Genomic DNA, 19829 nt, shown 5'->3' on the forward strand with positions numbered 1-19829 from the left:
AGCAAGCCAGATCATTTTTGTCTTAAGAAATGAAATCCATTTTTCTTAACTTTTGTAATTTTGGTCGTATCAGGCCAAAACTCCATTTCTTTTTCAGTTCCAAAACTTGGCATTATTACTTACATGTACACAATTTGCCACTTGATTTCTGAAACAGAGAAAATCATGCATACAAGCTTCATCAGTAGATTCATACTTACCTGTCCCCATGCATACATATTGTTATGAGTCTGAGAGGGATTCACTTTTGAAAGCAGGAAACGAGCCTTTAAAAAACAAAACACAAGCAATAAATTAATCTTCTCAAATAGAAGTGCCTTGTAAAGAGAAAAAAATCACACATGTATGAAATATATCATTCCTATTATTTGGAGATAAAAATGTGCACAGGTATCTATTCAGAAGAGCAAGTAGCACCTCTACAAATAAAACCACTCCCTGGATTCTACAGCTATAATGCAGAACTGCTAACAACTTTTCAAAACAGCAGAAAGTAAGCTTTTGTCTTTTTCTAGGCACTAGCAAAGCAAGTATTAACTAATATCTTACTGATGTTCAGAAGTTTCAAATAACACAAAGAGTAATTCTAGTATTGGTCCAGACACCCTAACTAGTACTATCTTTTTTCATCCTACACATCTCACACAAGAAATCTGACAGTCCAAGTCAGTATGGTAAAAACAGTAATAAATAACAGGATTCACAAATTAGAAAAAAAGCTACAATAAAATCTCTGGCTCTGTAAAAGCTTTAAAGTTCAAAATGTTCACTTGCAATTTACATATATTTTAGCACAGAAATGCATGTTGGCTACCAAAAAAAAAAAAATCTCATGATATTAAAGCACATCATCTCCTAGATTATATAATATATACTTCACCATACCTGGCTTCCTCCATGCTCTGTATCAATGTATCTGGGCATTGGAAATCTGGAATGGAGAATTTCTTGGGCATCATCTATCGGAGCTTGTAGCAAGTGGTGGAAATTTTCATATTCCGGCATATCTTGGTAACCTGATTTACGCCACTGAGCTATGGTCTGGGGATACAGGGAAGAAAGAAGTTTAGAACCGATTCACCAATCTTAGAGGATACACAGGGCTTTTCAGATAATGTGCCATTGGTGGCCTCTTTTCTACCACTCACCCCTCTCTGCCCTCTAGTATGCAAGTTAATTTTTAAAAGCCAAGATGTGTGAGTAACATGCCACTAGATTTTATTCTTTTTTTAAACTCTAACAGTTTGTGGTCCATCTCTACTTCTTTTTTTCGTCATCCTTTGTATGCCAAATAATTTGTTCATGACATCAAGGACAGAGCTTCTCTAATATGCAAGTCCATGACACATAAGAAATAAATATTTATACTGATATTTATCTTTCAGGGCCTGTAGCACAGCCTCCCCACCTTCTAGGAGTGGAGCTGGCTGCTCAGGGTCAGCTCACTGATACAGGCAGTAGATAGGAAAGACTTGGAGGGAGCCTTAGTAGGGGTTCCCCCTCCTTTGCTTGGCAGCTGCTTTTAAAGTGAGGCTCATTGCTGGCTCCTGCCTGAGCTCCACTGCAGCCGTGCCTGTACCTGGCCACATACCCCACTCATCTGCACCCCCACCCAGGGACTTGACTTCCCAGCTTGAACTGGGATCTGCCTCATCCCCATCGACTTCTCTGGTGATCTGGACTGGCGGCTGATCCTGGCTACAGCCCACAAACTGCTCTGCTTGCCTTGCTCAGGTCCCGTGGGCCCAGGTCCTCACTGGTGAGGCCTCTGCTGGTCTTGAAGTCATGTTCAGCTCCCTGTTCCCCTTCCCTCAGGGAGCAGCCTGCCCCTGCTGCTTCCTAACAGCATCTTACAAAATTATAAAGAACATTTTTCTACTTAAGAAATGTTAAAGTTTAGCATCTATTTTAAAAAATGCAGCTATGAGAACATGATCCAGAACAGTATTTCTCAAACTCTCAGAACCATTTACAGTTGCAAAGCAGTAAAAATCAGCAGCTCAATTCCTCCAGGGAGGAAGCAAGTCACAAGCATTTATATTTATGTTACTCAGGAATGTCTATCTACCCAACTGCCAAGCGCAGTTTCATTCCTCCAGGACAATGCAGATGAAGGGCGACTAAAAACTTAAGTGTTCTATTTCCCTATCCCAGAAGAGCAAATTTAGAGGTCTAAAATAAATGAGTGAAAAGCAAGGGAGGGGCGGGACAGGGCGGGAGGGGAATAACACTCTCAAAAGTTGGAAAAATATTGATCTAAACCAAATAATCTGCATATTGAAGCTAATTCATCTTAAACCCATAATAACAAACAGGACTGAAACATCAAGTAACGTCAGGTATCTGTGTATAGGTATGTTAGGTTATCAAACTACAAATGTGAATTAGGAGTCTGGTATCAGCCGTGCAGATGAGAGGTCAAGCACTGGAGTGTGCCAGAACTGTGGCTTGACTTTCATAATGTAGCACTCCTACAGAAAAATAATATTTATGTAAGAAATGACAAATCTTACCTCTCCATGATAAATAAGGATCTGGAAAAAGGTGTCCATAAGGAGAATGCGATCTGGTAAAATGCTGCTGCTATCCAGAAGAACAGGCTAAGATATACAAATAAATAAAAAATTACCAACTGATGCAGAATTGAGCAATCAGACAGCACTACCAGTTTTCTGAATCAGTCACTGAATCTTAGGAACTTTTCTGATCACTTACTAGAGCTCTAGATTTGCTCATTTTCATGTTATACGTCTGCAACTCACCATCTCACTCTAAAGTTATCCAGCCTGACTCTGAACATATAATTTCATAAAAGTAATAAAAAATGCATTGAAGAGTTTAAACCTCTTTCATTATTATGCACTTTCCTAGTCTTTCAAGTATCTCCATGTTTACCTATACAATGTCTTTAATTTGAATAATATTTCAATGTATAAAGATTCAGTAGTTATTCAAGTATAAGATTTGGGGGTTGTGAGTTGTTTGGATTTTTTTAGTCTTGTCCTTGCAGCTATTATTACTGTGCATATATATCCACCAATACTGTATACATTAAAGACTCATCATTTATTAAATCTAATGTAATATTTAAAGTTTTAATTCACCTTTTTAAGGGCAGTGACATTATAGTGGCAATACATGATTTAATTGAACCAATCTTATCAAGGATGCCAAAAACATTAACTATTCCAAGAATAAAAGTTTATTACTCATTCTGCATCAAAGTGTCAGCTCCTGCTTAATCGTATTTGTCTTTCGCATCACCCATGTGACTAACTGATACACATGGGAGAATGTTCTTACACCTGTGAATAGCTCTTCATAAACCACCTCATTACTTTAATTTAACCTCCACTTTTAAACGTCTTCTTCTTTATCCCCATGATATCATCCAAAAAAAAAAAAATCCTAACAAAAGTTACAATTCCAGCCTGCCAAGATCTTTGCCTACTATGTTTACTTTCACTATCTCACCATTTCCTCACTCTCTCTTATCTGTTAGACTACTTTTGCTGTCTTGTATCTTACACTTCTTTCACAGGTCTCTTGGAAGATCATCTTTTTATTTTAGGTTTATACAAAATGTGTCATGATAAGGTCAGCTGGAAAGTTCTGTATCGAATCCATACGTAATGATAAACAAATCAAAATCAGAAGCTTTGGATGAGGTCGTTAAGATAGAGGCAATTTTGTACATTTCAGAAAAACGCCGAATTTTCTTCCAAACTCTACAGAAAAAGTACATTTTAAAATAAAAACATTTTTGTTGATGTTTACATTCTGGCACCAGAAAAACAAAAGCAAAACTTCTATAGCTCTCAAAAGCTAACAAAAAAAAATACCACTTCTTAGTTTAAAACATCATTTCTTCACAAAGTGACTTTTGTTCTCAAGACTACGCTCATCAGAATTCTGAGATATGCCTTGTTCATAATATGTTCTATATTAAATTAGTATTTTTTCTCATGCAATAAATTAAAACAACACATTTTATAATGTGTAATAGTGAGGACAACAATCATCTCTCTCGCAAAACAGCACATTTTAACCTACTATTGTGTTTATATATACTGATACCTCTGGAGGTCCGTTGAAAGAGTAGGCATAAAGAATTGGCTGAACCATGATAAGCGACTGGGTTAGATCTTGACGCATAAAATGATGACGATAATATGAGCTCTCATCTGGACTGTTGTTAAAAACTTGTAAGAAAGGAGATCTTCTCAAGTGAAACATAAACTGCAAAACAAAACACGTTTGTTTGAACTTTCACAGCTGAAAAGGAGAGTTGTACAGGAGATATTTTACACAAACAAGACCGATGCCACAACGAAACTGAATTCCAAGTCCTTTAACATTTCTAGCTTGTATATGCATCTTTGCCAGATTTTATATACTCTCATGAAAGTAAGACAGAGACATCAGAATGGACAAACCTACAAAGCAGCTTTAAATTAAAAGAAAAGTTTAGTATTTCTTCTTCTCCAGTATTAACTGATAAATAATATCACTGAATATTGCCCAGCCATTCCTTTACTGTAAGTTCTACTGTTCCTGTGAGGGAGGCTGTTATCCTTGAACACACAAGGTAAGTTACAGCATGTAAACAGAAAAATAACATTAATCACACCATAATTGAACTTCATTAATAAAATGGAAAAAGCAAATCCTTTTATTGCTGAATCAATCTCTCCACATGCTGAATCAGTCTCTACACAACACCTGACACCTTGAGAGAGACTGGTATATAACTCAAACAGAAATATCATGGAAGTCTATGAAGAGTCCAAAAGCAACATATCTGGAGCTATCAGAATGGAAGAATTTATCAGAATGGATTAATAGCAAAGAAACTATTAAAAGTTTAATATAGTCAAGCTCAAGTTCACTTCACCAGAGAAGTGGATTTTTTTCAGGTCAGTATTATACATAATACAGGAAAGAAACAATAAAGCAAAACCATATCTTCTCTTATGTTTTCTCAATTTCTTCATTAAAATGGCCCTTAAAAAAAAGTGTCATTATTTGAATTACAAACTCAGGTAAGAGTTTGTAACGAGAATTCCATTATAGGAGAATCAAAAAATAAACACAGTTAGAGGAAGTTTAGCTGTAAGAACAGAGGGCAAAAGGGGACACAGCAGCACAGACAACAGAAATGATTTGCCTAATGTCACATGCCAGACAGCAGCTGGGGGCAGAGGGTCTTTTCATTCTGCTATCCAGTGTAAAGCCTTATTTTACTCTGTGCTACAGTGCCCCTTCCTTCATTAAGCATTGTCTCTTTACCCTTGATAGACACACCTTCCTTCTACTCACCTGTGGGTAGAGTGAAAATGTTTCTGAAAATCTGAAAGAGCTTGGATCATCCTTGTGATATTCTCCAAATTTCTGACACTGGAGTAAAAGAAAAATTAATACAAATTAAGAAAAATACTTGCTTAGTCATGCCGTTACTGTAAGTTTCTTTAGTTTTTAATAGACACATGATTTGAGGTGCTTACAGCTTGGTAAGCAAACAGAAACCTAGCAAAAACACTGACGTAAGTTCTTTTCTTAACAAGCAGTGATTTCCTTGCTTATGAGGCTTTAATGGCTTTTTGAGTTTTTCTTCTCTAATTTCACTAAGCAGAGTTAGATGGTTAACAGCCCTGGAGAACACATTTAAAGTTAAATTATTAGTAACTACTTACTTACAAGTAAGAAGCAAAAAAAACCCAGAAAATTGAACTTTTGAAAATAAATAAATTTCATATGGTTTTCTAGATGCTTTGACTTTTTTTTCTTTGCTAAAAATATTTCATCTATGATATCATTATAGACAGTAGAAAGTAGGGAAAGCTTACATTTCTGTTAATCTCATGTTAGAATTTCTCTCAATTGCTGGCAACTACCAACTGCTGAGGACTGAGGAAACATTAATAAACTAGCTAAAAAAGTATCTGCTCTTTTTTCCATTTAAAATAGAAAATCTCTGTTAATTCTGCATATCCACTTGTGGAAATGAAGCATTCCGGTAATAATTTTTTTGTTTATTTTTAAAGAAACAATCACTGAACACTAGTTATTTATATCTGGAGGCAAAGAACCAATCTGACTCTTAATATAGTCCTTTTTACCAGTCGTATAAGTTGTCTGTCCAGCCACCTAAGCACATCAGGCCCCTCTTCTGTCTCTGCCCTATACACTGCCAGTCTAGCCATGAGAATCGCAGCAGCTTCCTGGTCAAAAGATGCAGCAATGTTTTGAATCTGAGTCTGTGCATCTGCCCAGCTGCAAAAGAAAAATAAAAGTATTTGCATCACAGTGAAAGGAAAGATGTCCAACCTCAAAATATCCCTTCAAAATAAAGGCAAAGAAAGTGCTGTTAGCAGTTTAACAAGCTGATGCTGGAGCTTCAAAAATCTACTGGGTGTAAATGAGCAGCCTCTCAGTTAACCATTCTTTAATTAAAAATGTCCCTTATTTGTAGATGCTGTGTAACCAATAACATAAAATATAAAATACAAAATATAATAACCAGTGAAATAAAAATATAAAACACATTTTAAAAAATATGAATTATGAAAGGTGAGTTACAGGAAGCACTGTCCATGCAGCTAATCACACATTCCCACACTAGCAGTTAAATTGAATCAAGGAAGCTGCAGGTAAAGGTTATATATGGAAAAACAGGTATTTACAACCCCCTGAACTGCAGCTAGCACTCTCAAGCTAGGTTATGAGGTGATCTTTGCTATTCCCTAAATCCGACCACCTCCTCAGTTTAGGCCATAGAATTTCACTCAAAGCTTCCTCTTCATCTAAAATCACTTGGGTTACTTCGGAGCACTCCCATAACATCATTACACAGCCACTGCAATCTCTGAGAAGAATAAACAGCCCACAGAACAAGAGAGGCAACTGTCTCAAAGGTATGATCATGCCTTCACCACCTGGGGCACTGCATATCCCACAACAATAGACTGGTTACAAATCTAAAGATTAAAAGACAAATATATATCCGGCTTTTTTGAAAATGATTCATCAAGAGTAAAACATACTTTCTGGCAACTGTAGTCACTCTGATACGTCTCTGTCCACTGGAATGCTGGTACTGAGTCACAAACTGGATTGCACCACGTCCTCCTTGAGGAATGGGAGCATTGTGCTAAGTACAGGAGGAAAAAAAAATAAATGGAGGGAAATCTCAAGATTTTACAGCAATTTTTTCTAGTAATTTACAAATTACTAGAAAATTATAAAATTCTTCACAATAGGCAGCTCAAGTTATATAAATGCATCATCTGCTGCTTTTATTATGTTGAATACATTTACTAAACATGGCAAATAAACTTGGAAACTGTTAAGGGATGTTAGGAGCAATTGCTGCCTCCACCAGATACTCTTAAAGCAACCAATGCTCTCTCCTTCCACATATCCTTACAGAGACAATACTTTCAAAGAGGCTGTGTCACAACTGCTGATTTCATTAGATTCTATTTGAATACCACGTGATTCACTAGGATTACAAATCCCGGAAAGTGCCACTGAAATGTAAAGGTGGGAATCCAAGTGTAAACTGAAATTTCAGAACTCTGGTCAGTAGAAATACAGGTTTATACCCTGCTAACAAGGTAAGTAATTCCAAAAGAGAAGGACAGTTGAAATCAACTATTAAATACCATGAGCAGACCAGTTTTATAGCTACTAATAAAATGAGACCAAAATAAAAATGCAAAAAAGTAAAATGGCTAAGGTAAGTTCAAGTTTTCAAACATTTGCACAGGTTATGAAGTGTGCAATATATCATACTAAATATACAGAAACTACAGTCAGCTCACATATTTCCTGAGCTTCAGATATATATAGAAGAAGGGAAAGTACTAGAAGGAAGCAGCACATTTGCTTGTCATGTTTTTATCCTCTTTCCTACTACACCCTCAGGGAGATAGGAAACCAGGCTAACCTGAGGCGTTTCAATGAAGCCAATCTTTACCTGAAAATACTGAGCAATTGAAAATTTCATCGATAAAAATGTAACATTGTGGAGTAATTGCCTTGGAACTAAAACAACAGAGAAATCCTGAAAAGCACTTTTAAATATACAGATTGCAGTATGTTCATATATTGCAACTGAAATACATTTTAATAAGTAACACACTGAAAAGAAAAATTGGACTTAAAAGACAAACTCTATGCAAAACGTGTAGAGTATTTTGGTTCTCATTATCACGTTCAAGATTAACTCATCATTAAGCTGTTAGTGTCAATCTCTAAACTCTGACAACACAAAATGGCAACATTGTTTGTATCCCTGCTACTGTGCTTGAGGGAACCACACAAAAATATAGGCTTCAGCAGTCACATAAAATAAAATTACTGTGTGTAGTGGACAAGTAGACAAATCTTTATTACCTGGTTGACCACCTCAAAGTACAATGCAAGTGTTGTAGTAGGATTAAGTCCACAAATCTTCCACTGGCAAGTACCCCCTGTTCCAATCTCCTGTAGAGAGATTTTATAATACTTTTACAAGCCAGAAGTATTGTCTTGTTTGTGAGGTATGACATCTGGCCATTATAAGCAATTGTTTGCAACTATTCTGTCACAAGTTTTCTCCCTGATCACTCCACCAGCTTCTCAGACAAACACTCTTGCAAAACAACTGCAGCACTGGATGCACGAATAATAAAAAAAGGAGACAATTGCAAAAGATTAAAACATTAGAAAGATGAGGACATGGCATTAGAAAAATTTAAAAAACAAGTCACAAGTAGGGAAAAGCACTAGCCTTTGCTGAAACAGTCCCAAAAGATAAAAAAGCACATGTAACTGGAATGACTCTTCTAAGGCACACCAGTAAAACTTCAAGTAGATAGCCTACATAGTATATGGTATGTAGTTACATAGTCTCTAGTAATTAACAAGGTAACTGTATAGAGAAAGTGATATATTTTAAGTGACAATTCCTTTAGTTATGCAACTAACATAAATACCCAGCATAGCCAATTAAAATAATCAGTCATCCATAAAGGACCCAGTGAAACAAAACAAAACATTCAAGGAAAATTCTACTGGCAATACTGTCACTATGTTTGTATTCATTGTTAAAAGCATTGTGGCTACAATAATTGTCCAGTTACCACTTTAAATGAGATGCCTGCATCTACATTTTATTCATGTTTTACCTCCAAAATTTTAATTCAGATAATTTCAACAAAAAGGGATTTGGAATAAAAATCGATCATAATACAACAGCAAGGCAGCAGACATGAATTCACAATTTAATTTTCTATTATCTCCTATGATTTAGATATGTAGCTTAAATAAGGAGATGTACATTTAATTGATTTTGGGGTTTTTAACTTTTATTGTAATGTATGCAGTCCTTCGGGTGATCAAATAAGAAAATCTGTACCGCACCACTAAGAAAAAAAGAAAAAGCTGATTATATTGAGATTTTTAGTTCAAGATGCAATCATAAATACAAGGAAAATTTAAGCATGAAAAACACTTGATTAAACCAGGCAATCTGTAAGCACTTTCATGGTGGAAAGTGCTCCATTATGCAGATTGTTAGGAAGAAAAGTGAGACTTTTCAGATGTAAGATACTTTGGTTACCTTCAGGATATTTTTTTTTGGTAGTTATCAAATGCAAAATTAAGCTATAATAGTATTACTTGATATGAAAACAAGTGATGATTTAAGAATGACATAAATTTAAAGGAGTTACTTCAGGAACCTGTAATAGCTAGATATTCTAATCAATTAATTAAATGTGCATTTGGTGAAACAGCTACAGAAGTGGAAAGACTGAGTCAAAATAAAGGGGATGTTTCCATGGTCTCATGTCCTCCTGTTCTGTCTTTCTAAACAAAGTATTTTTAGAGTTCTCTTTGGATAAAAGGACATCTCTCTGATTTTAAACAATAAAGCATACTAACTCACCTTCCACTTGGTTTCTGCTATACCGGCATATAACTTCTCTGTAATAATTTTGAAGCAACCACTCAGTGGACTTATCAAAACAAGTTACAAGGGATCTGCAAGGTCTAATACAACTTGAACCTACACCAGAGTGAACAGGAGCTTATCCAAAAAGCCCAGTCCTTGCACGTATTTAATTTAAAATTGGCAAAAAGTGAATACTATTTGTTCTGTTTATGGAAAAATTTCAGCCTCTCTTCAAACGCAGAAATCCTAAACCCTCTTTTTCCGCAGTAGGGTATCACCTCCATTTTCAGCAAAGTTTACTTACATTTTCTGAGACACAAGGTCCTTTAGAGTTGAGAGAGACACAGGGTCCAATTGCTCCAGAAATCTTTACTTCTCTTGAAGTCTCCATATTTAGAAGAAAAACATACATTAATATGCTACACTAAGAACTCAGTCTTATTTTATCATTAGCTAACGAAAACATCGATACATATCAGACTCCTGATACTTTTAGGAAAGTTTATACATATAATAATGCTTGATACATTTAGAGAAACTTTTCATGTGCTCACTTTCTATATTTAATTACATATGCTTGCTGTACCAATTAGTACATCTATGTAAAACATGGAGAAAAGTTTATGCTATTTATAAACCTTAGAGCCTAGAAAGTATATCAGATAATGTCTATTTTCTAGCAAAGTAATTAAAATATTTACAACATGAGATTAAAACTGAAGACTGGTAGGATAAGCCTGTATATAACCCACAAATACATTTATACTCTGTATCTCCTAAACATATTTAGCTTTAACAGTTATTTACATTCTTCCAATGTCATTTTCCTATTTGAAGTGATTTGTCCATCTGACTAGAATTGGGGGTCTCTTTTTGCATTTTCCACAATCTTCCAACAAAATTCACAAAAACGGGTACATGAAAAAAGACAGTTCAATTATTTATCCTAGCAGTAAAAACTTAAACAGAATTTTACTGAACAAGAAATAGCCCAATGTTGTTCTACAAGGCAGGATTGTAGTACTGTGCAAGAAACATCATGGAAGACAGTACCTGAAGCTACAGCACATTCAGCTCTAAGCTTCTCATAAGAGTGGAGGTGAAAATTAACATTATTGAAGTGCCAGAGTGGATCCTGATAAGGATGGAAAATTAAAGGAAAGCTGTCCTGGACTACATAGAAAAACTGGACCGAAATCCAAGAAACACTCAAAATCTACACAAACAGCATCGTGAGTTTCTAACAGAGACATTTATTTTAGTTTAGTCTCCCTTTTAGCTGTCACTGAATGCAGGGTAAGAAGGAATTAACATTATACCTAACATTTACAGAATCATGGAACTGCAAAAAGATAGCTAGGCAGTAACAGCTATGTCCAAGCCAAGCCTAACACATCTGTTTAGCATGTTCCTAAAAATTCCTTAAAGGGCAAAGATTCCACAGTTCATAGAGATCCTATTCCAGTGTTTCACTAACAGACTGCATTTCTGCATTCTTACCTTTATTTCTAATGTGCCACCAAATCCCATTTTAAATTGTCCTTGCATATCTTTTGTGAATACTCTCTGAAAGGTTTGTTTGAATAAAGATGTATTGAAAGAGTCTCCCATTACCATGTAGCCTCTAGATAGTAACAACAAAAAAAAAACGCACGCGTCAAGTTAAAATAGATTACTTATTATACAATAATTTAGCACATTGGCTTTCTATAGCTTATTTCCATTAAAGCCTAAAACTGAAGACAGTTCATTGTGAGGCACATTTCTGCCTTCTTAAAATGGACTATCATTAAATCAATATTTTGCTGCAATGTTAGGGATTAAATTTTTAAGTGAGCTTCCTGCCCAATCACCATCTTAAGGTCATTGTGATTATAATACATAACAAAATGCTTCACTGGGAAAACACAATACTGGACTTCAACACTACAAATGTCTTGTAACCTTGTCAGGAAGACAGTTTACTTCTAATATTCAATATTCCAAACTTATTTCCACACCATTTTATTTTGTGTAGTTCACTCATTTCATGCTTAAATCTATGCTCAAGAAGAACGATTTATTTTTATGCTTAGCAATATTCTGTGGATGTAACTGCAACAGTTGCTGCTTATCATGAAATATCACAAGCTGCATTTAGGAAATAGTAACAGGACATATTATTTTTATACATCAAAAAATATTCATTAAATCATATTAGTAAAATATGTTAATAGGTCAAACATTATACCCAAAAGAAGTGATAGAAGTTTTCAGGTGGATATATAAAGACAGAAGAAAATGGACATGTGCAGAATCAGAAATTCCTCCCTGCACACAGGATGTAACCAAACAGAAAATAGGAAGAGCTGTAGGAGAAACAGGCAAACTATGTATTAAGGCTAGTTTCACTGGAAGAGCAGAAATAGGATAAGGTGAGTCACAAGAGCAGACAGAAAGAGCAAAATTACACTGTAGTATATAGAAAAATACAGCCTGAGTTTGATGCAGAAAAGTTATAGGAGTCAAATGTGCAGGTAAAGTCATAAACAAAGATCCTGAGTGGTAAAAATTCCCAAGCTAAGGCTATACACATAGCTCTGAAAAGAAGCAATCCAGCAGTGATTAGTACAGCCAAGCTGGCCTGAAACTCAGTGGCGTATGTTCATCACAACCTGCCACTGCATTTCTCATTTTTCTTGGTGTGCCTAGATATGTAGCACATGCTTAGGATCCTCTGTTATATGAAGATACTGACAGGCAACTAGGAAGGCTCAATACCCACAGATATACCAATTAAACTGATAACCAAAGATGCTTCATTTAATTTTACCTGTGCTTGGTATTGACAAAACTAACAGTAACAAGCAAGAAAAATGAGCCTGGAAAAAGAATCTAGATTGAATACAGAAGTCTAACCTAAAAAACAAATGGTATATAAAGCTGGTGGCTATACTAGTAAAGATGAAATACTATGAGTATAGAAAAGATTTTCAGAAAGAGAAAGAAAAGACAGTCTTTGAAAAAATACAGAGGAAGAACTGGCAGGATTTACAAAATGAATGAGGTACTTAACACGCAAGCAAGAGTCAAAAGCTATCCCAGACTGTTGATCTGCCTGCGTAACAGGAAGGGTGCAGGTGTCATCCACAGTGACAGAAAACAGGAGAGTGGTTTCATGAGAAAAACTAGAACTTGATCATATTAAAGTGAACTGATGGCAAGACAAGCTGGAGGGAATACAAGACCACGTCTGAAATGTAGAACCGTATAGAGGGAGCAAAAATCAGGAGCAACAGATGTACCTGATAATCACCTAAGACAGTAGTTGAACCTATGAACAACACTATATAGAAGGGCATAAACAAGACAGAATAATACAGGGTTTTGTATCGCTCTGAACAGCAAGAAAAAGAAGGATGACAGGTCCTTATCTTTACTGAAACCTGCAGCTTACATGTACACACACTGACAAAATTAGCAACAGTGCATAAGATAAATGGCCTCTTTAAAAGATATCTGTGTTATTTAAGCCTCAAGCAGATCATATTAAAACAGCAAAAACCCCTTCTGATTAAAACCAGAACTGTGGCAACAAATTTGCCAGAGGTTGAGAAATTCCAAAATTCCAGTACAAATGCAACCACCACATTATATCAGAGTAGGTTTGTGAGGTTTTATTTTTTTAAAGTAGCAGAACATATTTGCTAAGTGCTTCCTGTTAAGCAATTTTAAAAGAACAAAAAACTGCATCTTCATATACTACTTAAAAATGAATAGGCACATACCCAGTGTAGTTGGGACAACACTTCATCTCCAGAAGACCAGTCTGATCCAATGCACATGCATATATGTCAATAACATGACCATTTGTTGCAGCCCGATTAGCCAGGGCTTCAAAATGCTAAATCCAAGATGAAAATACAGTTCATAGCAATTTATGACGTGAACTCCTCTCATCTTCATATTAAATCCTAAACTCCAAAAGTTTTTCTAGAACAACATTATCAGACTTTATTCACATCATATTCTAATACAAGCTAAAAGGATATTTTTTTCCTGAAGGTGAAATTAAGACAGGAATTTTTAACACTTGGGATTTTTTTTTTGGCCAGGTGAGTACCTGACTCACACTAGACAGACCAGTGGTTGCTATTTAAAGTAGAAAATTACTTTATTTTTCTCTGTAAACTTTGTGGTACTTTAAGTACTAGATCCAACACAGAGAATTGAATTTACTTTTCTAATCTCAAGTGCCTATAAATGACAGGTGCCTGCAACTGAGATAATTGTTCAAACTCCCATTACAATCAGTTAAGATGAATTCAACGGGTTTTGGATGCAGTTCACCTGCCCGAATGTACATTTAGGATGAAAAAAACTATGTCTAAACTCTACTGTCTAACCCTCCCCTCAACTACAGAGACAGTTTTGAGCAGCTGTCTTAGAAGCAGACAGCCTTGCTCTAGATAAACCACTTAGTCACATAAATCTTTTCTGACTTAAACCAAACACCAAAAAGAACTTTAACATGAGTTAGACAAAGCCTTAACTCAATATACCAAAACTTCTGAAGAAACTCCTGAAGACATGCCACTATTCAAACAAAGGTAAACAAAACCACAAAACTCCCACCTCTTTACACACTTGCTACTACTAACAGTATTTTACAGTGCCAGGAAATGTAAATGTTTACTTACTGGTAAGATGCCTAAAATATCACCCATGATCACCTCTTACCTTAGTACCCTTTTTAACATATTTAGCATTGTCTTTTTCAATGTCATGCCATGATCTTATAGGTAACTTCAATTCATCCCCTACAACCATGCCAGGTCCTTGTGTAGCTGGTCCTCCAATGAACATCATTATACGTGCACCTGTATTAGGAAAAGTGCACTGCAGGAGATAAAAGACAAATAAAACCATCAGGTTTTGCTACAAATTGAACAAAAGAAATAGCTATGCAGGTATTTATCACATTGATACAATTCTAACAATAACTGCACCTTTTCCCTCCCAAAACTTAAATCTGCCATTAATTCAAAGTCTCAGTTTGCCTCATTAAAATGCATAAACACCTACAATTATCCTGTGCATGTAAGGGATGATATCAATCAGAATCATCATACAAATGTAATATATATCAATTACTAGGGATTTATATATTGATTGTGGAAGAGTTTCTGCAACAGTGATCTCTTTACACATTAGCACAACCATAAGTACCTCAAGGAGCCCCACAGCTATAGAAAGAGCCACTCCAGAAGAACGTAGGGGCCGTTTTCCTTGTGGAACAGGCCAAGGATCCCGTTGCAGTTCACCCAAAAGATCAGTAAGATTCATATCAATTTTCTGCACTGGTTGCAAAAATCTGTAAACAAATACATGGAATCAATTTGGATTCAAATTGTTAAATAAAACTTTTAGCAGTTCCTCACTAGCAATATACTAGACATATATTAGCAATGTCTAATTCTAGATTCTAGTTCAAATTCAGCACAACGTGTCTGACTCACCAAGATAACACAGTTTGGTATTATTACAGACACAGCACATTCAGCTTAAGAAGTTCAGCAAACAGATTGTAAAACAAAAACTTGCTGACTTAAGAGTTATGGCCACTATCCAGAAAGAACACTAATTAGGCAAAAGAACACAGTATATGGTGACCTATGAATCTCAAAAAGAAACTAAAGTTTCACTACTTCAGTGAAAATCACAGATCAGAAGAAATGTTAACTTATAAACAATTTTTCATGCTCTCTGCTACAGACTGTCTACAAATGCAGCTATTTATTGGAAGGCAAAGACTGCAAAACTGTCTCTCTTTTTATAATTTCATCTATTTCTTCTATGTAACAGTGGAATACACAGGAAAAATCAAACACCAAACTGCAATTTCCAAATGAGAGACAGAAGGGGAGGGGAGATAAGCAGAAGAGGGAGAAAAAGGGAAGACAAAAATGGGTATCTACATAAGAAAGGGGCACTAAAGAAGCTATTAACATTTTCCAGCATACCAACAAACAGAAGCATCATTATTTACGTATCTATAATATGGCTATATAACGTTCTCTCAGAACATTTCCAAAGAATCATCCAGATGATTTTACCATCATCCGTTAAGTCTTTTATTCTCAGTGCAAACCGTAGGAAAGATACAGGTTATAACCATTAGTCTCCTAGTAAATTTGTGACTGATAAAAAGATTCAATTGTCAGTTGACTACTTTCATTGTCATAAAACGTAAGTTTTCCAGTAAATCAGTATAGTCAATATATGTTTTTTAGATGTTTTAAGCACATTACCTGTTAGAAGGTGGTGGCTGCTGCACTTGAGGACCCCGACCGACTTGTGAAATAGCTACTTTAGTAAGCCCTAGCATTTCCTGCAATCAAATACATAAGATTTTATTACAGAATCTGTTTGCAGAATATTTGAAGTTCATCATCATCACCTTGACGACTTCTTTTTGTTTGCCTTTGTTCATTACCTGAAGCTGTTTTGCAGATAGGTCCTTTGTTCCTCTGAAGACATAACTTTTGGAAATTCCTTCACAGCCAAGCTCATGAACTTGCACCATTCGGCCAAAGGTAATGAGACCTACTAATGCAGTTGGTGGCAGGAGACTAAGAGACATTTGCATGGATTCCTTCAGAGCTTGCAAGTCTTCATCTTCCATGCATGTGTCCACAACATAAAGAAATATCAAAGGCATCTGAGGACCACGCTTTAAGAAACACAAATATAATCACATGAAAAACAAGTCTTGCAATATTTACAGGATCCAAAATTAACAAATAAACTACATTTTGTAAAAGTTTTCATTTTAATCATACCCATAGTATCAGTGTTCCATCTAACTTACCTCCCTCTCAAGTAGTAATCAGTATCTGGGACTAAAACGGAATGAAAACCCTACCATAATGAACTCTGCACAAAAACTAAATGCTTACTACAGAAATTAAAAAAAATATATATTTCAGAATGTCATGATAGTTTTGAAGCATGTGCCAATTATATAAATCTTTTCATACATAATTTAATTGCTCCAAGTGAACAGAACAGTCACAAAGCTATTCACACTTATAAAATAGTTTAACCTGATAACATTTTGGCACTTCACCTGATAATTTTACTCTAGAGATCATCAGTTCTTTTTATTCCTTCTAAACTAATTTTGCTGTACTATGTGCAAATATCCCCTTTATGTTATAAGAGTTGTAAAAAGTAGAGATTCTGTTCAGTCTTTGTTCTTTTTATAATCTGAATGCCTCACTGAAGTCTTACAAAGTTTAATCCTCAAAAATGGAATTTAGAGATTACAAAATTGCAATTGCAAATGTTTGCAATTTGGGGTTGTAGGTCCATTTTTTATTTCTATTCAAGTAACTTCTATCCTAAAAAAAAAGGATATTAAAATTCAAACACCTGAATTGAATATATATTGATTTCTCTAAACCAGATAGCCCTAGAACTAACTCATAATAATTTAATTACAAATTTAATTCAAATGATTAATGAAAGATGAATCAACAGTCAGCCACATTTGAACTGATATCATCTGAGCAGTCAACAGCAGCAAGCAGACCCAGTAAGCAGTGAGTAGTTCAATCTACTAAGAAACACATATAAACTCACAGTTATGAAAATGCAGTGAAGAAGTAAAAATAAAATTAATTCTTTCTGTATATTACAAGGTTATACATGTTAAAGACTTTATTTAACAATTTTACCTGCACTACATATTCAATGCTGGAAAACTGAGGCAAAAGTTCAGCTGGCTGATTCATTTCAGATATGCCAGCATAGGTAGGAGGAAACTGCAAATAAAACCACAGAAGTTAAGTGTAAACAAAAGATTAAAACTTCTGCAAAAACAAAAACATACATATGGATTACTTTCCTCTGCAACAGATATTCACTACTGCTGTAATGAAAAAAATCTCAATGCAATCTCTGAAGATACAGTTGCACACCCATGCTCTTGCTGTCAATTTCAGTTCACAACTACAACTTGAAAAAGGAAGATTTTCACTTTTACCTTATAAGAAAGATTTTCTGTATCCTGAATGTTTCATTTTCTTACCTGATTTCTCTGATAACAGAAGTTGCAAGCCCAGAGCTTTGCTCGATAATCCACTTGGCTATAAAAATACAATAAGAAAAGTTTATATAGCATGAACAATTCTTTTTCCTCAACTGGCCCTAGAATAAGTTTCTTTTTCAAAATCAATGTGTTTTTGAAACATTAAAAGCTTCCTCCTAATATACTGTCTCCTAAGTACCCATATTACAAATTCAAAATAAGTATAGGCTTAGACAGAGATAGCAGGCAAATTATTGTCTTTAGAGAAGAAGAATGTTCTTCAAGGAAAACCAGCAAATAAGAACTTTAAGAATACAGACTCAGCACCTTTCTTAGAGACTTTCTGCGTGGTTTTAGGCAATTCATTTTAACTCCCTCTACCTTTGTGTTTTTCTCCTTTCTCAGCCGATGCCTATTGGCTGTCAGAGTCTGGGACTATCCTATCCTGAACATACATTTGAGCTGTATACTCACATGAGGAATACTTGAACTTTCACACACCAGATATTCTGCATAGTTTAAATGGCACTATTCTAAAGATTATAAGGGAAAATATTGCATATGCATTAAGTTTACCATAATGGATTCAGAACAGCTCGACACGTGGTCCTACTGCACAAAACTGGCTCATACTGAATAGGAGGCAAGTCTGGCCGTTCTTTCAGTGGCGTGAAGAGGGCAGCCACTGGGACAACCATTCTTGTGGCTTCAAGACGACTTGAAGGCCAAACATTCCAGCTGAATCTAACTCCATCTCTGTCCTCATTCTGCTGGATAAATTCCAGGAAGGTTGTCATGTTCAACTCCTCTGTTTATCACTGTAATAAAAAAAAAAAAATAGTAGAATGTTAAAGTGCAAACATTTTTAACCACAAAATACTGAATGTACTTAATGACAGTCACACATTCAAATATTGTAACTGAGCTGCAGTCAATAAACACTGAGTAGTGCTTCTAAAATCCTAAAAGCAATGCACAGAATTACAAAGTGAAACAGAAAGAAATTTAAGACTCACAGGATGCAGGAGCCTCTTCAAAGTAACAAATACTTGACACAGTACAAGTTAAATACATCGTGTTAAAACAGTCCATCCTCTGATCAGTTCTCAACTCAAGCAACAAACTCAAGCAAGAAATGTTACAACTAAAGCAATAATTCTAAGGTAGGTCAGAATAGACAACATGCATCACACTAACAGACTGTAAAAAAAGACATGCTTGCACACAAAAAAATACACCCTGCTTTAAGGCCTTTCACTAATGGATTCAATTACTCATTCTGTTCATTATTCAAGAATCATTCATTCTTGCAAACTGTTTAATCCTTTGATTTCTTTAAGAATCAAATAGCAAAAAGTATTTCTAAGTGTAATTGTTTTATGTCTTCTGCTGTGTCAAATTTTGTAAGAACTTTGCAGCCATAAATTAACCATTTTCAGTAACTCATCATGTAGCCTACATGAAAATATAAAGAAATAACAAGACTACATTCCACAAGAGTACGTTCTCACAGTGATGCTAGGAAATAACTTTTTAAAGAAGTACATGCGTCATACTCCACTACATTATATATCAAGATGCACCTTCCAACAATTATTTGAACTCTATTTACCACTTCAGCACTGACATAAGGCCCTCAAAATTTTCACCTACAGTTACTCAGAAGCTGGAGTACTGGGGAACACAGACACATCTGAAAAGCTCAACAGAAGCCTGTGAACATCTGAGAAAGCCAGCAAGAAGCACCACCACCCCTCCTAAAAAAAAATCCAGCACTCAGCTATATCTACACTGTCCCTGAATAGCTGGTGTATGCTTCCC

General features: G+C 35.4%; 1 protein-coding gene across 3 annotated transcripts in view; it reads right to left on the reverse strand.

Annotated features, from left to right (window-relative positions):
- Positions 1–19829, reverse strand: part of SEC23A (SEC23 homolog A, COPII coat complex component) — a 28120-nt gene that overhangs the window by 4813 nt on the left and 3478 nt on the right. For all 3 annotated transcript variants that reach the window (XM_042791023.1, XM_042791024.1, XM_042791025.1), the window contains exons 2-19: positions 18585–18826; positions 18009–18066; positions 17656–17742; positions 16413–16649; positions 16228–16307; positions 15146–15290; positions 14657–14815; positions 13705–13820; positions 11438–11561; positions 10242–10322; positions 8398–8487; positions 7044–7150; positions 6120–6273; positions 5320–5397; positions 4078–4239; positions 2514–2600; positions 886–1041; positions 201–266 (exon numbers count right to left, since the gene is read on the reverse strand). In XM_042791023.1, coding sequence (XP_042646957.1) covers positions 201–266; positions 886–1041; positions 2514–2600; positions 4078–4239; positions 5320–5397; positions 6120–6273; positions 7044–7150; positions 8398–8487; positions 10242–10322; positions 11438–11561; positions 13705–13820; positions 14657–14815; positions 15146–15290; positions 16228–16307; positions 16413–16649; positions 17656–17742; positions 18009–18066; positions 18585–18805 — 2208 coding nt within the window. In that variant the 5' untranslated portion in view covers positions 18806–18826. The remainder of the gene's footprint in view (positions 1–200; positions 267–885; positions 1042–2513; positions 2601–4077; positions 4240–5319; positions 5398–6119; positions 6274–7043; positions 7151–8397; positions 8488–10241; positions 10323–11437; positions 11562–13704; positions 13821–14656; positions 14816–15145; positions 15291–16227; positions 16308–16412; positions 16650–17655; positions 17743–18008; positions 18067–18584; positions 18827–19829) is intronic.

Source organism: Tyto alba, unplaced genomic scaffold, assembly GCF_018691265.1.
Source record: "Tyto alba isolate M040663 unplaced genomic scaffold, T.alba_DEE_v4.0 Super-Scaffold_18, whole genome shotgun sequence".
Lineage (NCBI taxonomy): Eukaryota > Metazoa > Chordata > Aves > Strigiformes > Tytonidae > Tyto > Tyto alba.